The 21,661-nt window shown below is 45.7% G+C and overlaps 1 protein-coding gene across 2 annotated transcripts; it reads left to right on the top strand.

Moving 5' to 3' along the window:
- The first annotated feature begins 430 nt into the window (after positions 1 to 430).
- LOC146575108 (DDB1- and CUL4-associated factor 1-like) lies at positions 431 to 20,708 on the top strand. Of its 2 annotated transcripts, none has more exons than XM_085275308.1 (30): positions 431 to 656; positions 2,558 to 2,754; positions 2,877 to 2,953; positions 3,075 to 3,148; positions 4,563 to 4,676; positions 5,124 to 5,261; positions 5,630 to 6,238; positions 6,320 to 6,421; positions 8,530 to 8,688; positions 8,776 to 8,955; positions 9,055 to 9,164; positions 9,380 to 9,479; positions 10,044 to 10,213; positions 10,386 to 10,510; positions 10,942 to 11,018; positions 11,372 to 11,536; positions 11,688 to 11,843; positions 12,699 to 13,358; positions 13,449 to 13,726; positions 13,836 to 14,034; positions 14,354 to 14,436; positions 14,558 to 14,642; positions 14,825 to 15,058; positions 15,559 to 15,652; positions 15,751 to 15,855; positions 17,121 to 17,194; positions 17,300 to 17,389; positions 17,805 to 17,969; positions 19,979 to 20,115; positions 20,450 to 20,708. In XM_085275308.1, exons 2-29 carry the CDS (start codon positions 2,564 to 2,566, stop codon positions 20,105 to 20,107), a joined length of 4,743 nt encoding a protein of 1,580 aa, XP_085131434.1. In that variant the 5' UTR covers positions 431 to 656; positions 2,558 to 2,563; the 3' UTR covers positions 20,108 to 20,115; positions 20,450 to 20,708. The 2 variants fall into 2 exon arrangements, with proteins under 2 accessions (XP_085131434.1, XP_085131433.1); XM_085275307.1 differs by having other exon boundaries at positions 451 to 656; positions 19,979 to 20,099.
- The last annotated feature ends 953 nt before the right edge of the window (positions 20,709 to 21,661 follow it).

Here is a 21,661-nt window from a genome sequence, read left to right as displayed (position 1 = left end):
TTGCAGAGTAATCAAAAAAAGCCAAACAATAATTTCCATAACAGTCAAATAGATAAAAGAAACAACTAAACTCTTGCCAGAAATGATTAGTACATAAGCAGGACCAGAAACATCCTCTCTTTCTGACATGAACAGTTAACATCAATGTGTTTTTTAAACATCGTACAAGAAAAGTTATGGTGGGGTAAAAACGACGAATGACTTTCAAATATATTTCCTTTACTTTGTTGGTAATGTCCAACTTTTCTTCCACTCCAGGTCTCGGTATAAATTATTCCAGTAAGCAACGTCACGGTTGTCTTTCGTGTTTTTGGCGGGGACACCGATCTGTTCAACAGAGGAAACCGCAGGATCCAGCGGCAGAGGGGTCAGAACACCCGCAGGGATGGCGTGAAACATTGTGGCATAGTCCTTTTGGTGGAACAGGAATTTTGAACTACAAGTCCCAGGGAGAGCGTCGCCTGTGTTTCGTCATCTAACGTCGACTTGTTCTGTTGACGTCGCGTGCGGCCGCCGGGAGAAGTTTGAAAATAAACGTGAAAGTTTTTTTCTCGTGAAACGTTGAGTGTCGGCGCGGTTCGAGCTGCTGCTGTGAGGCTGAGCTGTGAGAGTTTGTACCGAGGAGGGAGCGGAGCGCAGAGGAAGCTGCTCCTCAGGTGAGTGACGTGCGAAACTCAGAGAAGCTAGCTGTGTCCGACATGCGGCTGCCGCACAGCGCCGCTTCCAGTGCGCTCAGAGGGGCTTGGCGCCTTATCTCACCGCGGTGGGACCCGGAGGGAGGGACAGGGTGACGGGGGGAGGGCAGTCGGACAAAAATAAAATAAACAAAAAGATGCGAGTCGAGTTAGAGCGAGTTAGCAGAGTTTGCTAACTGCTAGCCGGGCTGAGCTTACCCTCTAACCCCTGAGCCCGGTATCCGTGCAGAGGCCACCTGTTGGTGCACAGGTGTTTCCAGCTGTCACAGCTGTGTTTGTGTGTGAAGAAGCCTCCCGTCATGCCTCAGCGCAGAGCGTCTCTGAGACGGCGGCCGGTGAGTTACAAAGCCTGCCGTTGTTGGTCGGACAGCAGCAGGTTGGACTGTGCTTACAGCGCTCAAAGTGCGGTTTGACCAACAACACGCATCGTAGCAAATATAACATCTCCGCTCACCTCTGGATTTTTCCGCAGAAAGAGGCTTTTTAAATGACCCGAGTGCCTCCTACGATATCAGTTTACATACACGTTTTGCTTGAAAAATAACATTTAAAAAACATTTGAAATGAAATTAAAAGCAGCAACTTCCTAACGGCTCTTTCAACACCTGTCTTTGAAGGTGTTGTACCTCAGTATTTGAACAAGCGCCGAGTGGATGTGATGACAGAAGAAGTTAGGAAGTTTGAAAAAGTCCTAAAAAAGTTAATTTTTACTTGTCTTTGTTATAATTTATATCAGACCTCTTCATAATTAAAAAGAAATGTCATAAAGATGCATGCTGGCTCATGGTCAGCACAATTAGGACTTAAAAAACAACTCAGGATTTTGCATACTCGTTAATCAGAAAAGGCATTAGCAGGTTTTTAAGTAAGTAAGGCTTATTTATATGCTGCTTCTCAAGTACAAAACTCACAAGTGCTTCACAATGCAGAACACATACAGCAGTTAATATGGTACGAAAACGAAATAAAGGCAAGCCTGCACAGGTGGGTATCAGCAGTGTCCACAGAGCTTATGTCCAATGGAAGCAAGTTCCACAACCACAAAACTGCGCTCTCCTTTTGTCTTTAGCTGGACCTTGGTGCAGCCTCCGAGCGTTAATCGTCTGACTTCAGACATTTAAACCACATGGATGGTTTTAGTAACTCACTGATATATGGAGGCTTCTGACCACGGAGGACACATCACCAGGATTTTAAACCGAACATTAAACTTTATGGGGAGCTGGTGTAAGGAAGACAGAATTAGTGACTTTTATTTCATGTGAACCAAACCAGGCCATAAACAGATATTATTCTAGTCTTTTCAATTAAATTAAATAGAATTTTGTATTTTTATCCACTCACACTTTCATCCATCCAGTAAAATCAGCAGGATTTTAATCAGTTTCTGTTGTTTGGGTTTAATTTAGTTTAAAGTCACATGCTTGTGGTTTTAATTAAATGTGATCCAGTTTTGCTCACTTGTTGAAGTCACACTCCACAGTTCCACTTTGAATCAATGCTATTAAGGCGTCTCATAGCATCGACAAACTGCTGGAGACACTCCTCAGAGATGTTGGTCCATGTTGACACGACGGCGTCACACGGCTGCTGCAGAGTTTTGTGACATGGTGCATTATCCTGCTGGAATCAGCCATCAGGAGATGGCACACTGTGGTCATAAGGGGATGCACATGATCAGCAACATTACTCAGATGGTGTTAAGAGAAGAAATGACCTCCATACCATTACAGCACCGGCCTGAAGTGTCCATGATGAATAAAACTGCACAAAAGTATTTTTCTCTTTAACTTTAGCTCCACATCTAATACAGCACTGAATGATCTGCCTCTTCCTCGCCTCCTCCTCTTCCTCTCTTCCAGGCAGCAATGTCTTCTGCGGACGAAGAGCCATCGGCCGCCATCGTGGCCGCCTTGACGTCTGCGTTATCGAGTGCCGTGTCAGCTGCCATGGCGGTTGCCATGGCTGTTGATTCAAAGGCGGATCTCTCCGCGTTGCTCGACGAATGGGAAGAAGCACAGAGAGGCCCCACAGAGCAGCTGGTGTCCGTCTTAAACAGGTTTTTTTTTTTTTAAGCTTTTAGCGACGCAGATGACGTGTGACGTCAGAGCCTCTCAGTCTGCCTGAGTCTGTGGGTCCATCTTGAGTAGAAACCCTGTCTCATCAGTGTGTTTTCTGCAGAATATCGGAGCTGATTGAGAAAGAGATGGGAGAGTATCACAAAGCAGACCCGGATCCGTTTGATGACCGTCATCCAGGTGAGTCCTGGACCCTCTGGCCTCTATGTTGCATGTTTTCCACACTCGGTTCCGTAAAATGATTTCAACAACCAATCATTCAAATTGTTCAGACTTTTGTGACTCGTGTGTAACGTTGCAGGACGGGCGGACCCTGACTGCATGCTGGGACAACTCCTGAAGATGCTCTTTATGAACGATGACTTCACTAATGCAGTAAGGGCTGCTGCTTGTTTTTGTCCTCTTGTAAACCAAATGATGGAGTGTGGTTCCAAGGGTGGGCCGTCAGCTATGGCAGCCTTATCAGGCTTCATGCTTTGAGTACAGAAGCTCCACCCAGCAGCCATTAAAGCCTTTAGCTGGTGCCAGGACCGTATGGTATTGAATCTTTATTTTGAACATGTTGAAATAGTATAACAACAACAACAACAGAGGGAAAATGAGACAAACAAACAAAGCAAAAGCACTTTGTCTTCCTGTTTATGCCCTGCTCATCAGAAATTCTTCATTACAGTTTGTTACATGTATTATTTATTTATTATTATTTTTTATAACTCTAGTAACACATCAAAACATATACACATTTACATATATATTGTCATGCGCTGGCTGTGTGGAGGTAGATGAGGACCCAAACGCAAGCTCACGGAGGCAGGAATGAACTCAAAACAGCTTTATTGCTGGAGAGAAAAACCATACAAACTAAACTGGAAACTATAACATATTATACGGAGAACCACACGGCCATGGATGAGGAAGAACGCGACACAGAACTGAGGGAGACGCGGACATAAATACAGAGGGTTAACGAGGGAAGTGGGAGCACACGGGGGAACACAGGTGACACAGATAATCGTAACGAGACAGGGCAGGAGTGAACGCAACACTGACGGGAGACTGTCAAAGTAAAACAGGAAGTACACAGAGGTGCAGACAGGAGGAGAGAGAGCACGGGTAGAGCAGGGACATGACGGGCTGGGGAAACATGGAATGAAACAGAAGGAGGGGAGACGAGGGCTCACAGATACACAGAGGGGCACACAGGGGGGAAATCAAGGAACAACTTAACAGAACAACCTAGAAACCAGGGCATAAATAAAGAACAAAACACACGAAAACTAAGAATACTGGGCCAACATGGCCCAGGATCATGACACACACACACATATACACATCATTATTGTGAAAGTAGTGGTGAGAACGCCTGATCAGAGCCCCGCCTCCTCCCTGTACTTTGCAAAAACTGTATTTTTGAACCGCTGTTTAAACTGAGGCATGCTGGGACATTGCTTCAGTTCTTCACTTTGTTCCACAGCTTCACGCCACACACACACGTGCAGAAAGTTTTCAGTGTTGTTTGATACGGGGGGGATTTTTAAATTTAGTTCCCTCTTCAAACTGCATCTCCGTTTTGTGTGTTGCTTTATACATAATTTGCGCTGTGAGAAAATGAACCAGATCTGTCATTTTAAACTGGGCATCAAGCAAATCTGCTTTAATAGACAAAGTCTTTGTTTATACAGCCCCATCACGTGTCCACAGTTTAGAAATGAGGCCAGTGAACGTTGTCTCGAGCAGGTAGCTGCACAGTTTGTGCTACACTGTAAGTTTGTTTTTGTGTGTTTCGCAGCTGCTGGACACGTACATAATGACCAGCAGGGAACACAGCCTCAACACAGCAGCCTGCCGCCTGCTTCAGAACATTTGCCCGGGCCTGGAGACGGCCGTCGTCTTCCAAGAGAAGGTAAACACTATTTAGACATAAATCACTGTTAGATTATCGAGCTGGTGTGTGCGTTCAAAAAACAAATTATGGACACGTCTATAAAGTGTCCAAAAAATATTTTACTATGAGGGATCACATGTTTGGGGGTGGTCCATGTGGAGTTAGAGGATTTGGGTTTTGTTAGTTTATACAGTTCTAATAAATGACAGTATATGGATGTGCATATCAAAACTGAAATCCACCTTAATAATGTGCATTTCTTTTCATGATGGTACATTTAAAAAAGTTTTTGCTGTGTAGATTAAAGAGGAAGTGATGGTTGTTCTGTAGGAAATATGGGAATAACTAATTTGAGTAATGATCACAGAGACTTTTATTAAAAGGTTTCCGACTCCTGTGAGCAGAATAAGCACTGGTTTCTGATAGGCTGTTCCTGTGCTTCGCTCACCTGTGCTCTCTGTGCAGGAGGGTCTGGCTGAAAGGTTGTTTGGCTGGGCTCGTGAAGCAGAGCGCCCGCTGTGTGTCTACGCCACGGGTCTGCTGGCCCGAGCCATGAGCAACCAGGAAGTGGCGGCCAACTACAGAGAAGAGAACGCTCAGCTGGTGGGTGGCAGTAATTAAAGACTGTATGTAAAAGATGGACGTGGCTGTCGTGACATGATCCACAGGGTTCTAGATTCCACATTTGGATCCCTTTTAGCATTTTGTAGTTTGGAAGTGACCATGTTTGGATGAGAGGATGGCGTGCTACGTTATCAGCTAATGTTGGTTAGTTTTGTTAATGTGCTGTGTGCATAGACCAGCAGCAAACATGTTATTAGTGCATCGAGTGTGCAGCGTCCTACGGTTAAAAGTCTGTTTCACCACAGACTTCATGCTTTATGGCTGTAATCTTTTATATACAGTCTTTGCGCTTGATTTTTAGAGTTTTTGCGTCAGCGTCATAAAATCTGAGTTTCCTCATCCTCCAGGTGGCCGTTATGATCAAGCGGTTGCACGAGCTGCAGTCTCAAGAGGCCACGAGTCACTTTAGTGCCACCCACACCTCAGAGAATCTACCTCAGGACTCTCAGGCTGAAACTGCACAAACCTCAGGCGTCACAACGGCCCAGCAAGACCCGATGGAGATGGAGGCGAGAAATGAAAGAGCCGGGGAGAGCAGCAGGACCACGTCCAACACCAAACCCACGTCTCTGCTCGGCTCAGCTCAGAAGAACGGCGGCCGCAGCAGCAGCTCTGCCCGACTGCTGCCAGGCTTCGTTTACCAAGTCGCTCCGGACTCTGCGTCCAGGGAGACGGAAGACATGCAGGGAGGAAGAGGTGGAGGAGGAGGGAAGAAATGGGCTATAAAGGAGAACGAGAGGAAGGCAAAGCAGAAACTGAACATTACCAACTCTTCGGACAGGAGTGGAGAGGACGCAGAGAGGACCGAGGCCAGCGAACAGCCGGCCAGCACCTCCTCATGGTCTGAGATGAGCTCCGTGATGATCGGCACCGACTTCCGCCTTTCACCGCTGAGCCCGGCCATGGAGCAGCGGCTCATCCTGCAGTATCTGACCCCGCTCGGAGATTACCAGGAGGTAGGCGTGCAAATCTGAAACTGTTTGGTGAATGCAAATAATTTTAATAAATTCACAACTGATGACCCTCCTTGTGTGCAGCTGCTGGCTGTCTTCATGCAGCTGGACACGCGGTCGCTGCTGATGAACTACATCGACCTCAGACAGACCAACAACGTCCAGCTCACCTTTGACGCCCTGCTGGTAAGGATGACGGCGTCCCTTTGAAAAAATTGATGTGGAGGGAATTTTATGAAATGCTGTGGATGATTTAGTGCTTTGATGCACTCTGAGTGAAGCGTTCGTACATGCGTGTATATCAGTGGTGCAACGGATCACGGTTGATCCGTAATCCGAACCGATCACACTCCACGGTTCGGTACACACGTGATCCGAAGATTTGAAAAAGAAGGAAAAAAAGTATGCGTATGGTGCGCGTGGTCAGTCTGTCAAGAGATAGCTATGGTCGGTGCTAGCGGTCCAAGTGCAGGAGCAGAGGAGTTTGCGGTATTTAAGCAGCCCTTTGCCTCCCAGTCCGACTGGGCTAAAGCTGTTACAGAAGCTACTGCGATGTTTAGCTGCAGACGGGAGGCCGTATTCTGTTGTGCAAAACAAGGGTTTAAACTGTGATGAACGTGCTTGAGCCACACTATGATATCTCGTTGCACGTCCACTTCAGTGACAAGATCGTTCCAGGCATGTATGAGTTATGGCTGAACTGTCCCAGGCATCTTCTGTTGCCCAACTACAAACGGTTGGAGCTCCAGGTCAACGGAAAGCTACGTGACCGTGACAGCTCGTTGTATCACAGCGGAGTGGTAGATACAAGCCCTGTACTGCACCTCAATTTGTTTTTATATAATTGCGTGGAATGAGTCTTGAGTTGAATGTTTTTAATAGGCAAAAAAATACTTAAAAAGTTCATAAGTAAATGTTAAAATTTTTTCTTTTTTTCTGATCCAAAAATTGATCCGATCCGTGACTTAAAACCATGAGATCTTTGATCCGTTGCACCACTATTATATATTCTACTCATATATCATGCTCAGAGAGAGCAAGTCCTTCCAGTGTGTCAGCATCTGTTTGGTCACTTGCTGTCAGATGATTGTAATTCAGTTAGTTTGTTCCACGTTCAGCATTGATACGTTTGTTACTACGTGTTTGAACAGCTGCCTTAAAGCAACATGTATGTTTGTGTGTTCTGATTGTGTTACAAGTTATTGTGACAGAACGTGGTGTATGTTTATTTTACTAATGTAACTTACTGAGGGGTTTTTAGTGATCTTACAAAAGCAGTAAATCTTTATATCGAGATGCTTTAATGAGCCTCAGCAGCTCAGATCACGTTTCGCCTTGTTTGTCAGTGCAGCCCCTCCCCGCTGAGTCCGAGCGTCTGTGTGTGAAAGATAATCCAGACCTCTGTGGGTGGCTCTCAGCCCCATCACCACAGTTTGTTTCATTTTTAATGTGATGAAACTGAGTAGAGATATTTTTTTCTTTTTTTTTAACAGTGTCGTGCATGGTCACATGGTCACATGTAGGGAGACGTGTTCCATCTCTCAGTTGTTTGTAGATCGTGGACACTGTTCAGTGCTTCCCGTGTAGATGTTTTGGAGGAACTAACAGGCTCTTCTGATAATGGACGGGTGTCAGATTAACTGAAAAGTTGATGAATTGATTCTCCTGTTTCAGCTCAATCGATCCGTCGTGTGAGTAGAGAAGCAGTAAAAGTGGGATTCATACGTCCGTGAGCTGATAAGTAATCATAGGTAATTGCTGCCTCTGGCGTTCAGTAATTCTTCACCAGAGAAAAAGGAAATTACAATTACATTAAAAGTAAATGTCTTATATTTAAATTTTAGCTGATGCAGAATCTCACGTAGGTGAAGCTGCGAGCCGTGAACGTTGCAGGGCTGATGTTGGAAGACTGCTGCATGTTTATTTACTCTTGTTTCAGTCGTAGTCGTGTGTGGTGGTGATGATTAATATTATTAATATTTTTGTCCATTTCTATGCCAGTTTAGGGATTGTTGATTAAAGCAAAGCAAACTGAAAAGGAGAACTTATTTTTATTTTTAGATACATTTTTATATGATTTCGTTTTGTTTTGAATGAGTAAATCTTATTTTTAAGATGAAATGAAATCATTTTCCCCTTGTCAATAAAAGTTTATCAGTAAACCCACTCACTGTGGTTCTTTTCACATCTACGTGAAACCTTTAAATCCTCCTCGTTATATTTGCAGCACCGTGTCATCTGATAAACTGATGTTCGCTGTTTGCAGCCTCACTGTGTCGTTGCTCTCTCGTCAGTATCTCGCCTCGCTGCTCCTCCATAAGAAGTTTGCTGCAGAGTTTATCGCTCACGGAGGAGTGCAGAAACTCCTGGAGATCCCGAGGCCTTCAATGGCAGCGACCGGAGTTTCTCTCTGCCTCTACTACCTGGCGTATAACCAAGACGCCATGGAGAGGGTAAAGCTACAACACTCTTCTTATTGTGTGCAGGATTATTACAGCAACTGTAGCTCAGTCATGGTGAACACTGTCCCGCGTTTGCAGGTGTGCACGCTGCCCGACGGCGTGCTGTCCGACACGGTGTCCTACGCGCTGTGGCTGCTGGAGTCGTCGCACGCGTCGGGCGTCTGCCACGCCACCATGTTTTTCTCCATCTCCTTTTCATTCCGAGCGGTGCTGCAGCTGTTCGACCAGCAGGACGGCCTCCGGAGGCTCGTCAACCTGGTCAGCCGTGAATCTTTACTCTTAAACTATTTAAACTAATTTCAGAAGTAACTATTTCTTTCGATCGGACACTTTTAGCATCGTCTCCTCTGCCTGTAGATCAGCACTCTGGAGATCCTGAACGTGGGGAGCGAGCTGTCCCGGCTGAGTGATGACCAGGTGTTCTCCAGCAGGCAGACAGCCAAACACACCTGCATGGCCCTGCGCAGGTGAAGCGATGGGTGGAGACACAAACACAAAAATTCTTATCTGACACAGCAGCCATGTTTTATTTAGATATTTGTACATATATAATGTATTTCTTTATTGTGTTGTCGGGTAGAAGTAAAGAAATACTCTTCACAGTCTGAACATGCAGGCAGTTCCTCTCTGCTTGTGTGAAAGTTTGGAAACACACTCATTGATTATCGATTACTTTGTGAAGGTACTTTGAGGCTCACCTCGCCGTGAAGACCGAGCAGGTGAAGCAGTCCCTGCACGCGTCGGACGGCGGTATCGTCATTCCCCAGCAGCCGTTTTACAAGGTACTCGATGGAGTTTGTGAGTCGTTGCTGTGCTTTTTTATTTAAACCACAACAACAGATTTCCCTTCTTGTCAGTGAAGATGAAATGCTGACGAGCCTCCTGCTTTTGTTGGTGAATCTCTGTGTCGTTTGCTCAGATTTCATTTTGATCTGAAACGTTGTGTTTTATAGTTCTGTGATCATCATGTGACTCGCTGCCTTTCTTAGCCTGGTTGTGTGTTTGTAAGAGAAGGACTGCCTTATAACGCAACTCTTAATCACATTTGTGATCTGGATTTAGATATGTGGATTTTAACATTATAATGTGGCTGTGAGCAGATGAGCTGTTTCATGCTCACCTGTAAGTAGTAGTGATGCTTCAAAATACGTAAAATGATAACCTCAGAGAAGCTGTTTGTTTGCTCTAAATGACAATTTAAATGTACAATGTTTATGATATAAATGCAAGGTGTTCAAACACTGAGCACAGACTGAATATAAAAGATGGACGTAGCAGCCGTGACATTTAATACGAGTCTTGGCTTCATATACAACTCATGAAAGTCTGCGGCTTCCTGCTTTCAGGCCTATTCGTACACCAGAGAGCAGATTATTGAGATGATGGAGTTTCTCATCGAGTGCGGGCCTCCTCAGCTGCACTGGGAGCCGGTCGAGGTCTTCTACAAGTTGGCCTGTGTCCCCTTAATGCTGCAGCTCATATCTACAGCCTGCGACTGGAGGACTTACTTTGGCAGGTAACCCTGCTCACACACATACCTGCACGCTGTGAGCACTCGGTGGGAGTTTTTATGACACAGAAAGGAGTCGGTGTAAAAGTAGCTTTGCTTGCTTTCTGTTTCTGTGTTGCTCGTCTTTGTACGCAGCACTGATGTGTAACTGGAGTCTTTTTCATGTTTTTTTCACCAGGAGCGACACTGTGCGGTACGCTTTGGACATCCTCTCCATCCTGACGGTGGTTCCTAAAGTCCAGCTGGTCCTGGCAGAAACCGTAGAAGTTCAGGATGAAGCCAGGTCCCCCGTTTCCACTGTGGGTCAGTAAATCTGATCGTTTTCTCCTCTAGTGCTGCTAAAACTGTTCTGATTGTTTCCAGCTCCATGTAACATTGAATGATTCAGGATTTGAAATAATCCTTATGAATCTTACACACAATCCAACTGTCTTCTGATTGGTTGCCACTCTCAAACAGAAAGCTTGGACAGAGGGTGGGTGGGGCCTCTGTGCTCACAGCTGATCGTTTTAAGGATGTCCTCCTGCTCACGGGCAACATGCAGATCCAAGAGTAGATAAAACTGGGCGCTCGGAGCAGCCTGGCTTACTCGATCTCTCAACCTTAAAATTATTAACATTCATAAACATTCATGTGACAGTAAATGAGGAAAAGCACAAAGGGTCCACTGTAACTGAGAGATGTTGTTAACCTTTGGGTGTTCTGCGCGTGACCGTCTCTCACCTCTGCTTCAGGTATGAGCATCATTCTGGGTGTGGCAGAGGGCGAGGTGTTTGTCAACGATGCTGAGATCCAGAAGTCTGCACTGCAAGTAAGGAGAAGCTCTAAATATCTTAATGAGACATTCTCCCGACTTTGATGACCTCCAGAAAAAGGGTTTGCCCAGAAATGTGCAGAGTCTGTGCAATCAGAATGAGAAGATTGCAGGTTAACAGCACATGAGCGCACATTCATGAAGGATCAGCACGTTATGACTTATTCAGAGCAGGCTGTGAGGTCTCAGACGTCCCTCCTTAGAAACAAACTTTAAAGGCGCATTTGCAGAGATCGGCTCACGAATCTGAATGTTTAAACTATTTTATCAGATAAAACTGTTTTAGATGCAGCATTTGTGCAGCAAATGATGAAAATTTGTCTGTCGTTTCCTCTCTAAAATCGTCGCAGGTGATAATAAACTGCGTGTGCGCCCCTGACCAGAGCCTGAACTCTGTGGGGGCTTTTGCGGTTACCCCTCTCAAGCCATTACTCCATCCCCAGCAGCCCCCCACCCCTCACAACAGGGTGTTGGCCCACATGTGGCAGGTGGTGCAGAACAACAATGGGATAAAGGTAAGAGCAGCAGACGAGCAGTGGGAATTTTCCCGGTTTGATCCTTTTGGGGTATCTGGGGTAAAAATCTGCCCCGCTGTGGTGACCCCTGTTGTAAATAAGAGATCGCCTGAAAGCGAAATGCTTTTCGTGTTCCTCGTGTCGTCTCCAGGTGCTGCTGTCCCTGCTGTCAGTGAAGATGCCCATCACGGACGCCGACCTGATCCGCGCTCTCGCCTGCAAAGCTCTGGTCGGACTCTCTCGCAGCTCCGCCATCAGACAGATCATCAGCAAGCTGCCGCTCTTCACCAGGAGCCACATTCAGCAGGTGCTCACAGGTGTATCTGAGTGAAAGACCTTTTAATGCTTTTGTGGCAAAAAACAGACTGAAGTTTAGGGTGTCCGGACAGTGGTGACGAAGCCGCTGTATAAACTTGGATCTTTCCTCGCCTCGCTGTGCCCAGAAATCAGTTTGCATCCATCTGCAAACGGTCATCTTCTGAAAGGCTTCCCTGCCACCTTTTCATACGCACTTAAAGTTGCACACTGTGGCTAACTGCAGCTTATAATATAAAATATTAAAGCTATTGTTAGAAATCTTCATTTCATGGCTCGGACTCACAGTAAGTTATTTTATTGAACAGATGTCAACAACAGCAGAGCTTTACTAACTGTAGCTCACAAGTTAATAAACGATTACTTTACTATTACTAAAGGCTTTTCTGCAGGAAGTGAGGGTGTTAGCAGCGTTCAGTCCTTCCACAGCTGCTCGCTGGCCTGCAACACGCTGCCCTCTTTATAGAAACGTGGGCGGTAATTGGTGTCAGCAGCAGCATTATAACAAAGCAGACAGGCATGCAAAGCATAATGAGGCCCAAGTACAATTTAAATATTGGTGTATTTATGTTTTTTAAACTCTGTGGCCAGAAAATTTGAATCTTTTGAAACTGGAGAGAGAAAAAAATCGATTTGCATGTATGAGTCATTTCTGCTTCATCCGGCAATTTCATGTCGCTTATTCAGGTTTTTCAGGAAACTGATGACGTAGACGCCTCAAAAACTACACGATACATGAAGGTTTAACAGACTAGTGTGGTGCAGTTATAGTAATGCTGCAGTTGGAGGCAGGGTGGAGGATTTCCTCCGGCTCTCGTCGTGTTCATGCTCTGTTTTCTGTCTCCAGCTGATGAAGGAGCCCGTGCTGCAGGACAAACGAAGCGAGCACGTCCGCTTCTGCCGCTTCGCCGCCGAGCTGACCGAGCGGGTGTCTGGCAAACCTCTTCTCATGGGCACGGACGTGTCGTTGGCTCGCCTGCAGAGGGCCAACGTGGTCGCCCAATCGCGCATCACATTTTCCGAGAGGGAGCTCCTCGTCCTGATCAGGAACCACCTCGTGGCCAAAGGACTTCAGGACACGGCAAACACGCTGGTCAAGGAGGCCAATTTACCCGCAGCGACCCTCTGTCCAAACCCCTCCCCTTCCTGCGTCACCCCCCCGCCCTCTGCCTCAGTGGTACCCAGGACTTGCAGGTTAGCGGGTGGGATCGCAGCGCGTATCGCCAGCCATGTTGGAGCCTCTCCCATGTCCTCGGGTGCTTCTGTTTCTCCTTGCCCCTCTTCTTCTCGACCCCTGGCACCTCCTCACCCTTCGTGCTCCTCTGCATCTACCTCTGCCCACCCCACTCCTCCTCCCCCTCCTCTTCCTCATCCTTCACCTCAGGGACAGGGCCCATATCCACTTGGCCGGATTTTGTTTTCACGGGAGCGTCCGGTGGCCCCGTGCAGCTCAGGGAAAAAGCTCCGTGCACTGAAACAGAAGTCGGATCACGGTGCTTTCATACAGGTCAGGGTTCGATCGGTCACCAGTATCATCGCCGTGCTCGCACACAGACACGGCCTAAGCTCAGCTACTCTTTCTTTCCCTCTCTGTCAGACTCCAGCAATGAAGAAGCAGTTGGAACGCCACCTTCCTTCCCCTCCAACGCTCGACAGCATCATCACCGAGTACCTGAGGGAACAACACGCCCGCTGCCCCAACCCGGTCACCACATGCCCCCCTTTCTCTCTTTTCACGCCCCACCGCTGCCCGGAGCCCAAGCAGAGACGACAAGCCTCTCCCAACTTCACCGCCCGCCTGGGTGCCAGGGTGCTGTACCCCAAATACGGAGGTGTGGACCGAGCGTGTCTGGATAGACACCTGATCTTTAGCAGGTAAAGAACAGACTCACCTGTGCAGCAAAAACGGTTATTTAGCTTATTTTTGGCTGTTTAAAACGGACCTCTGCTTCTCCACCGCTCTGCCTGTTTTCCCTTCGTCGAGGTTTCGTCCAATGTCGGTGTTCCACGAGGGCGACGGAGACGAGAGCGGCTTCACCTGCTGTGCCTTCTCAGCCTGCGAGCGTTTCCTGATGCTGGGAACCTGCTCCGGCCACCTCAAGTTCTACAACGTCCTCTCGGGAGAGGAGGCGGCCAACTACACCTGCCACACGTCCGCCATCACACACCTCGAGCCCTCCAGGGTATCTGCACAAGCATTTAAACACACCTGTTGTTATCCTGCACAACGTTTCCCAAACATTTGCATATTTCATGCGTTTTTTTTATCTGAGGCTACGTCCTCGACCGGGTCAGGGACAAATCTGCACTGAGTATATTTGAGTTTCTGATGTAAGAAGACGTCTGGTGGTGTGGATTTGTTTTCTTCTATAAGCTCAGCTGATCTGCAGGCACTGAGGCGACTGCCTGAGCTGACGTTATGCTCAGCTTTGATATGAATAGCGGCTGCAGCCTCAGCTCTTTTTGTGCCGTTGTTAGAAAGTAACCGTTTGTGCTTCTTAGGATGGGAAACTGCTGCTCACCTCTGCTTCCTGGAGCGTCCCTCTGTCGGCTCTGTGGAGCATGGATGGAGTCTTCATCAAAAAGTAAAACCGCCACACCCTCACGCTTCACTTTTAATTTTACACACCTGTGTATGCACTGCATAGACACCCTGAGGTGTGGACTGTGGTCTTCGTGGTGTCGATGTGTCTTTTTCCCCTTCAGAAACTCCTTTGCAGACGATCACTACGTGGAGTTCAGTAAACTCTCTCAGGACCGAGTCATCGGCACCAAAGACCAAGTCGCAAACGTAGGTCGCCCAAAATGTTCTGCTCTGCCTCCTCTCATCATAACAGCAGGAAGCAGAGTTGATGTTGATAAAACTGGAATCCCTTAAATTAAAAATCTTCATTTGCATTTAAACTACTGACAGCAGGAAACCGTAGATTTGGAGTTCATTTGATTCTCATCGTTTGTCTTCGTGTCCTGAAGATCTACGACATCCAGACGGGTCAGAAGACGCTGACCCTGAATGACCCCGGCCTGGCCAACAACTACAAGAGGAACTGTGCCACCTTCAGCCCCACTGACGACCTGGTGCTAAACGACGGCGTGCTGTGGGACGTGCGGGCGTCGCGGGCCATCCACAAGTTCGACAAGTTCAACATGAACATCAGCGGGGTCTTCCACCCCAACGGCCTGGAAGTCATCATCAACACGGAGATCGTATCCTCTGATGCTGCCAGGGGCCGTCTTTTCTGTCCTTTTCTTTCCTTTACTGCAAAAAATATAGTTAAAATGAAATGGGTCATTAAAAAACGTTCTGGGCCCAGTTAATGGCATGTGTATGCAAAGGAGCTGTTCAGTGCTGAGCCCTGCATGTTTCTGGTCTTCATTAATGCTGCTGGTTTAATGAAGCAGGAGAATCTGCTGCCCTCATTATTGAAGTGAACTTGCTGCGTTTCACCTGAGCAGGTGCATTTTTACAAATTCGGCCTCGTCCAATTTACCCTGCTTAAAAAAGACATGGCCTTTAATATTTTTAATGCATATTACCTGATGAACCATAATGTCAGTTTGGGTCTTACAGTCTCCAAAACTATAGTCAAAGTTTAAGATCAGATTATTGATCTCAGCTGTAATAACGACGCAACAAAGCGAGCTGCACGTGTTTCTGCGTCGCCCCCCGTTGTGTCGTAGTCGTGGGCCTTGACAGCAGGTGTCAGTGGGACCTGAGGACCTTCCACCTGCTGCACACCGTCCCAGCCCTGGACCAGTGCAGGGTGGTCTTCAACAGCAACGCCACCATCATGTACGGAGGTACGAGCTCATGTGTCCGAGTCATTACGAGCACAGCGAGGGGCCGAATCACCGCTCTGACGTACGATGTTTTTCCCTCCTCCTGCTCTCGCACACAGCTATGCTCCAGGCCGACGATGAGGATGACGCGATGGATCAGCAGATGAAGGGTCCCTTCGGCTCGTCCTTTAGAACCTTCGATGCTACGGACTACAAGCCCATCAGTAAGGCTTCACTTCCTCTCACTGTTGGTCAAACACAGTTTATATACTGGGGCTGGGGATCGTCACTGATTTCTAGAATTGATTTGATTCCGATTCACAAGGTCCCGAATCGATTCGATTTGATTTGAATCGGGGAAATTTTGTTATGATTCAGATCATGCATCAGGACATTTCCATATTTTTATATCTATAAAAAGGAAGCTGACACTTGTGAGACTTTATCAAAGGTGTGAGCATCACAGCAGAGGCCTTTGTGTCAAAGTAGCTGAGGATGAAACAGAAAAACATGAAGGTGATTTTCCTGGTCTGGATTTTATAAAAATATTCTGCAGTCGATCAAAAACGAAAGAAAACCATTAATCAGCATCTGAACATTACCTGATGCTGCTGACGTGAAGCAGAGCAAAGTTACAGCGGTTTGATTAGAGACGCAGCGTTTTGCAGTTTTGCATAAATTTAAAATGTTTAAAATTGTCCAGAAGCCTGTTGAACAGCAGAAATGAAGTTTTCTCTTTGGAAGTAAGTAAAAGGAATAAAACAGCGATCGACTGCGCTGTAAACAATGGTAGACTTGTGATAGTAAGCAAATAATGCAGAAAACAGATTTTTAGACAGGAAACTGTTGTTGAAGTACAGAGAGAGAGAGAGAGCTGTGCATGAAGTGTGATCAGCAAAAGTCAGAGTGAGTTCATGACGATGTTTATGTGAAGCGTAGTTTGGATCTTCTTTTGCTGCTGGTTCAGTCAATATTGTTTGGAGAGAGATCAAACCTGCAGCTTCAGAATCAGCACAAAGACGTAAACACAAAGCTCGACCCGCCGAAACATCAGGATCAGCGAGCTGTCGGCTTTCAGCCCCGACCGTGAGAAAGGCGACATCTCACTGATTCTGATGCGTCGGCGTGTCCGCGCTTTGTGTTCACGTCTTTGTGCAGAATCCGTGTTCCTGCTCTCATTTACTGTTTTAGCTGTTTGGTGGTTGTTGAAACTTTGTGAGGTTTAACCTGAGATTCTGGCGTTTCGGGCAAAATAAATTTATAATAAAAAATCGAATCAGGATTTTAATAATTCGATATCACGCTATCCAAGCCAGAATCGGTTTTAATCGATAAATCGATTATCAAAACCCGCCCCTAATATATACATATGTGTTTGATTTTATTTTAAAGGTCAGGTTTGTGCTGATCTGCCAGGCTTAGCTGCTCCTCCTGCTTTTACGAGCCGAGGTTCGAAGAGCTCGAGCTTCATGATGTTTTTGTTTTTCAGCCACTGTGGACGTGAAGAGGAACATCTTCGACCTGTGTACAGACACCAAGGACTGCTACCTGGCTGTCATTGAGGTACTTGAGCATCCGTGCTATCAGAGGGTTTATTGTTGTTTCCATTACAGCCCATGTGACCCTGTAAGGCCGCAGACACGCTAACGTGATGCGTTTACTCTGCAGAACCAGGACGCGGTGGGCTTGGACACGGTGTGTCGTCTGTACGAGGTGGGACGACAGAAACTCGCCGAGGAGGGAGACGACGACGATCAGGTGAGCGTTTGCTGAGCAGCTTTGTTTTCTTTTGTCTGCGATGACCCGACCTTCACGTGGAGGCTCATCTCTGACGACAGCTGGGTCTCTAGAGCAGCTGCTTTCAGGGAAAGAGTCCACGGTGTCCCCGTCACTGTGACCACAGTCTTTTATTTTTAATTGAAGTCTTGTGCGACTGCTCAGGGAGCGGACCTGAAGTGGAGATGAGCTTAAGCCGAGCAGTTTTATCCAAAAGCTTCTTCTTCTCTTACTTTTGATGCTTCTTTGTCTGCCGTTTCTTCTTCTTCTGCTTTTTCTGCTCTTTCATTTAATTATTATTATCTGTGAAACTTGTTTTACTGAGAAAACTTCCTTTCGTTGCTGTCGTCGTCGTGATTGAGTTCATTTTTTTAAAATTTATTTTGTGCTCTTCCAGGATGACGATCAGGACGATGACGATTCCTCTGACTCCGATGACGATGATGATGACGACGACGACGATGACAACGACGACTTGGACACAGACCCGCTCATAGAGGAGCTGGCCAATAACAACGAGGCAGAGAATGAGGAACAAGCCGACTCGCCCAGAGACGAAGAGGTACCCGACCCCCTAAATCCATCGTCCAATCAGCTTCTTTTATTTTTCACTTTTCTGTGAAAGGATTGATGAAGACAACACTTTGAAATGATAGTTTACTGAATATATAAATGTCTTGTTTTGTTTAACTTTATTTTCTTATAGTAAATATGATTTATAGAAGAACTTGTTGTTCATATTAGTAAAATTTACTTGTTACTCAGGTTCTTTGTTTATGGATGATTTATTCTGAGCTCACTCGGTGTTGTCACCATGACGACTAATATCTAAAATAATAGCAGTTACATTAAAACAATAATGCTTCTTTAGCTTCTTTCACATATTCATGGAAACTCAAATTAACAGAGACATTGAACGCACCTCACGCTAGGGCTGCTCAATTAATCGAATTTTAATCACGATTACGATCTGGGCTTTCAACGATCATTAAAAATGACTGAGCCGATTATTAGCCCCTCCCTCATTTATCCGCGACCCCTTAAAGGCCGGTCCGTGAAAATATTGTCGGGCATAAACCGGTCCGTGGCGCAAAAAGGTTGGAGACCGCTGATTAAGAGGACCCGAGGGAAGCTCGGAAAGCTAAGCAGAAGTTATTTGGAGAGGAGAGTGACTGCTGTTGGTTGAAAAGAGAGGTAAAAAAACTTCAGTGGTGTTGCACACTATGTTATATTATTTTTTAAAGTCATTGTTAACCCTTTAAAGCCGGTCAGAGCAGCACGCTCAGTTTTGTGTAACTATTTTTGTAGAACCTGAACCGTGTAAGCTAGCGCAATAACTTTTTTTGCATATGAAACCGGAGGAGTTGTACTTACATCTCATACCATCAGCTTGTCCTCGGTCACGGTTTCCTTCCACATAAAGCTTTGCAAAAATTGCATAAAAAGCGCTTGCAGGAACAAAAACATAATATTCCAGAAACACGCTTTGCCGATCCGATCAGCTGTTCGTAACACTTCCCACATTGAAAAAGACGTCAGCGCGAACTGTCGCATGTCCGCCATTTCCTGGCCGAAACCGGAAGTGACGTCATTTTCGCGGAAAATGTCGTTTTTTACTTGTAGGCCTTAAAAGCCTATACTGGTGTTTTTATAAGTCATGTTTGACTTTTCTGAATAGTTTCTGTGATGCTTAGAACTCGAATTGCGCTGCTGGAAATAGTTTATTTTGATGCACATGCTGTTTTCTTTGCAAATTTGCATCATAGGATTGTTTTTTCGTTTTTCCTGCAGTATATAAAAATTGGTGTATCTCCAAAATAAAACTATGATAACACTCAAAATAAATTTCCTGTTGTTGTAAATTATTTTTTGCAACTTTTTTGTATTTAAAGTTTTGAGGGATAAACCTCTTAAATTTCTCCAAGTAGAAATATATGTAAACAAACTAAACAAAAACGAATGTCAATTTTTTTGTAGCTTATTGCACTTTTTTGCAATTAATGTAGTTACTATGGACTTAATGCATACATATTATTAAAATATGGGCTATAACAGTTATTTAGCAAATTGAAATGCTCCCACAAATGGCACTACAACATGTAAAAAAATAATATAAGCTCTGGCGGACTTGGTTCTATAGTAGGTCTTAAAGGGTTAAATAAATATCGTCAAATAATCGAGATCTCAATTTCAGTGAAAATAATCGTGATTATCATTTTTTGCCATAATCGAGCAGCCCTACCTCACGCCTGTTGTAGTCAGATGGGAGAGAGCGTTCTTCGAGGCTGCGCTTCATCTCTCACAGTGGATTTAACGCAACCACAACACTGCGACGTGTGTTCTTTATAAACTTGAGTCCAGCTTGAAGGCGGTGCCACTAAAAACAGTCCGTGCTGGACGTTACTTCCAAACTGAAGTGATGTGACTGCTTCCCTCGCGTTAGAGGAGAAAAATCAGTTTGAGTGTTTAAAAAAAGTTCTTTGTTTTTCAGTTTTAGGTTTCACGTCTTCTCTGGTCCTCACAGTTCAGACTGCACTGGGGAGACTGATCTTTTTTTCCTTTCACGCTCAGATTGCTGATCTTCTGGCTGGCGACAGCGATGATGACAATGACAGCAACGACAACAACGACTCGGAAGACTGGGAGAGCGTCAATGATGGCTCTGAGCCGTTCGACGCTGACGGATCAGAATGTGAGTGATAATCCAGGTTTGTTTGCTTAAGTCTGTTTTACCTTCGAGGTTTTTACAAACTCACATCCGGGCGCCGAGGACGCCGAATCTGCAAAAACTGCCTGCATAAGTACAGTTCAGAATATAATATTGTTAAAAATGAGAGAGAACGGCACTGCACGTTCTGGGTTTAACACGGACAGAATGTTAATGTCTGGAGAGCATCACACCGAAACTGGATGAAAAAACCCGAGCTTTATTCCTTCATTTTTGTTCTTTGTAATGAGGCCGTTGATTTGAAGTGAACCGTGTGTGTGTGTGTGTGTGTGTGTGTGTGTGTGTGTGTGTGTGTGTGTGTGTGTGTGTTGCAGTTCTCTCTGGAGCGTCCGATGACGACTTGATCCAGTCCATCCGTGACCTCCATGACCGATGGTTCTCCTGACCTCAGCGTTCTCATTCGTACCTGTTTAAATGCTCGTTTCTCTTTTAAGCAGGCAGGTTGACTGTGAACACGCTCGTATGCAAATCAAATTTCTGCAATATTCTGTTTCTCTAATATATATTTTTACATTTGATGACGTCATTGAGAGATGACGAATAAATATTTCCCAGAGTTTGTGGGGCCTCAGATATGCAGACTTGGTTTTCTTCCTCTTGGTTAAATATTGAGTTTGAAATTTTGGATTCTTTTTGGTATTTTTACCTGCTGTGAAACATCTTTTTCTCCTCATTATTGATCAGCACCAGCTTTGTCTGAACTACAAAACGAGACAGAAACACAAGCTGTAGTTTTTCAAGTCCTTTCAACTCTGAAGCAGTGAGCAGTCTTTACATTTTATTTGAGCTTAATATTCATATAAAGCAGTTATTGACGTAAAAGAAAAAGAAAGAAAAAATTATTTTATATACACAGTGTTGAGGTTGTTTTCTACAGATTTAAAGACTGGATGTTTTTAACTGGATGGATTTAGGCCAGCCTTCTTCTTATTGGCTGCTCCTGTCAAACAGATGGGTTGAACAGCAGGTGGGCGGGGCTTCTGTTCTCACAGGACTGTGTGCTCGAGCAGTACTGAAAGGCACTTCGTGTGTCAGGGTTCAGTTTGATTGTCCTGGTAAAAAGTAACTGCAGAGTTGGAGGACCGAGGAAGCAGCAGAGACAGACAGGAGCAACGACCAGCAGCTTGTACTGGACCAGCAGGAAAAGCCTGGTTTAAAGAGGGTTGTCGAGGATTCCTAGTCCCTTAAGTTTGGATCTCACTGAAGAGCGGAGCAGTGAGAAGCCGGGAGGGGAAAACAGAGGCCTGAAGATTTGGGGTAAGAGCCTCCCGATGGCTCTGGGTCAAAGAGAAGGACAATTGCTGGAAGCTGAGGCGAGAGCGGCCACCACAGCTGACCAGCCAACTTCAGGTGCTGTGGTTGAAGTTGAATCTGTATGATGGTTGGAGGAAAGCACCTCAGAGGATTTAATTCCCACACAAATGATCTCTAAAGGTGGTTGAAGCGTTGGAGGTGAATCCCGGTGAGGTTTAAGTCATTGCTGATGTGGAGGAATGAGCCCAACCTTTGGAGGGAACAGAAGGATT

The sequence above is a fragment of the Mchenga conophoros genome, linkage group LG5 (genome assembly GCF_057382185.1).
Source record: "Mchenga conophoros isolate Kocher_MC1m ecotype Shallow Benthic linkage group LG5, M_conophoros_male_GT1.1, whole genome shotgun sequence".
NCBI lineage: Eukaryota > Metazoa > Chordata > Actinopteri > Cichliformes > Cichlidae > Mchenga > Mchenga conophoros.
This window is presented reverse-complemented; position numbering and strand designations above follow the sequence as displayed.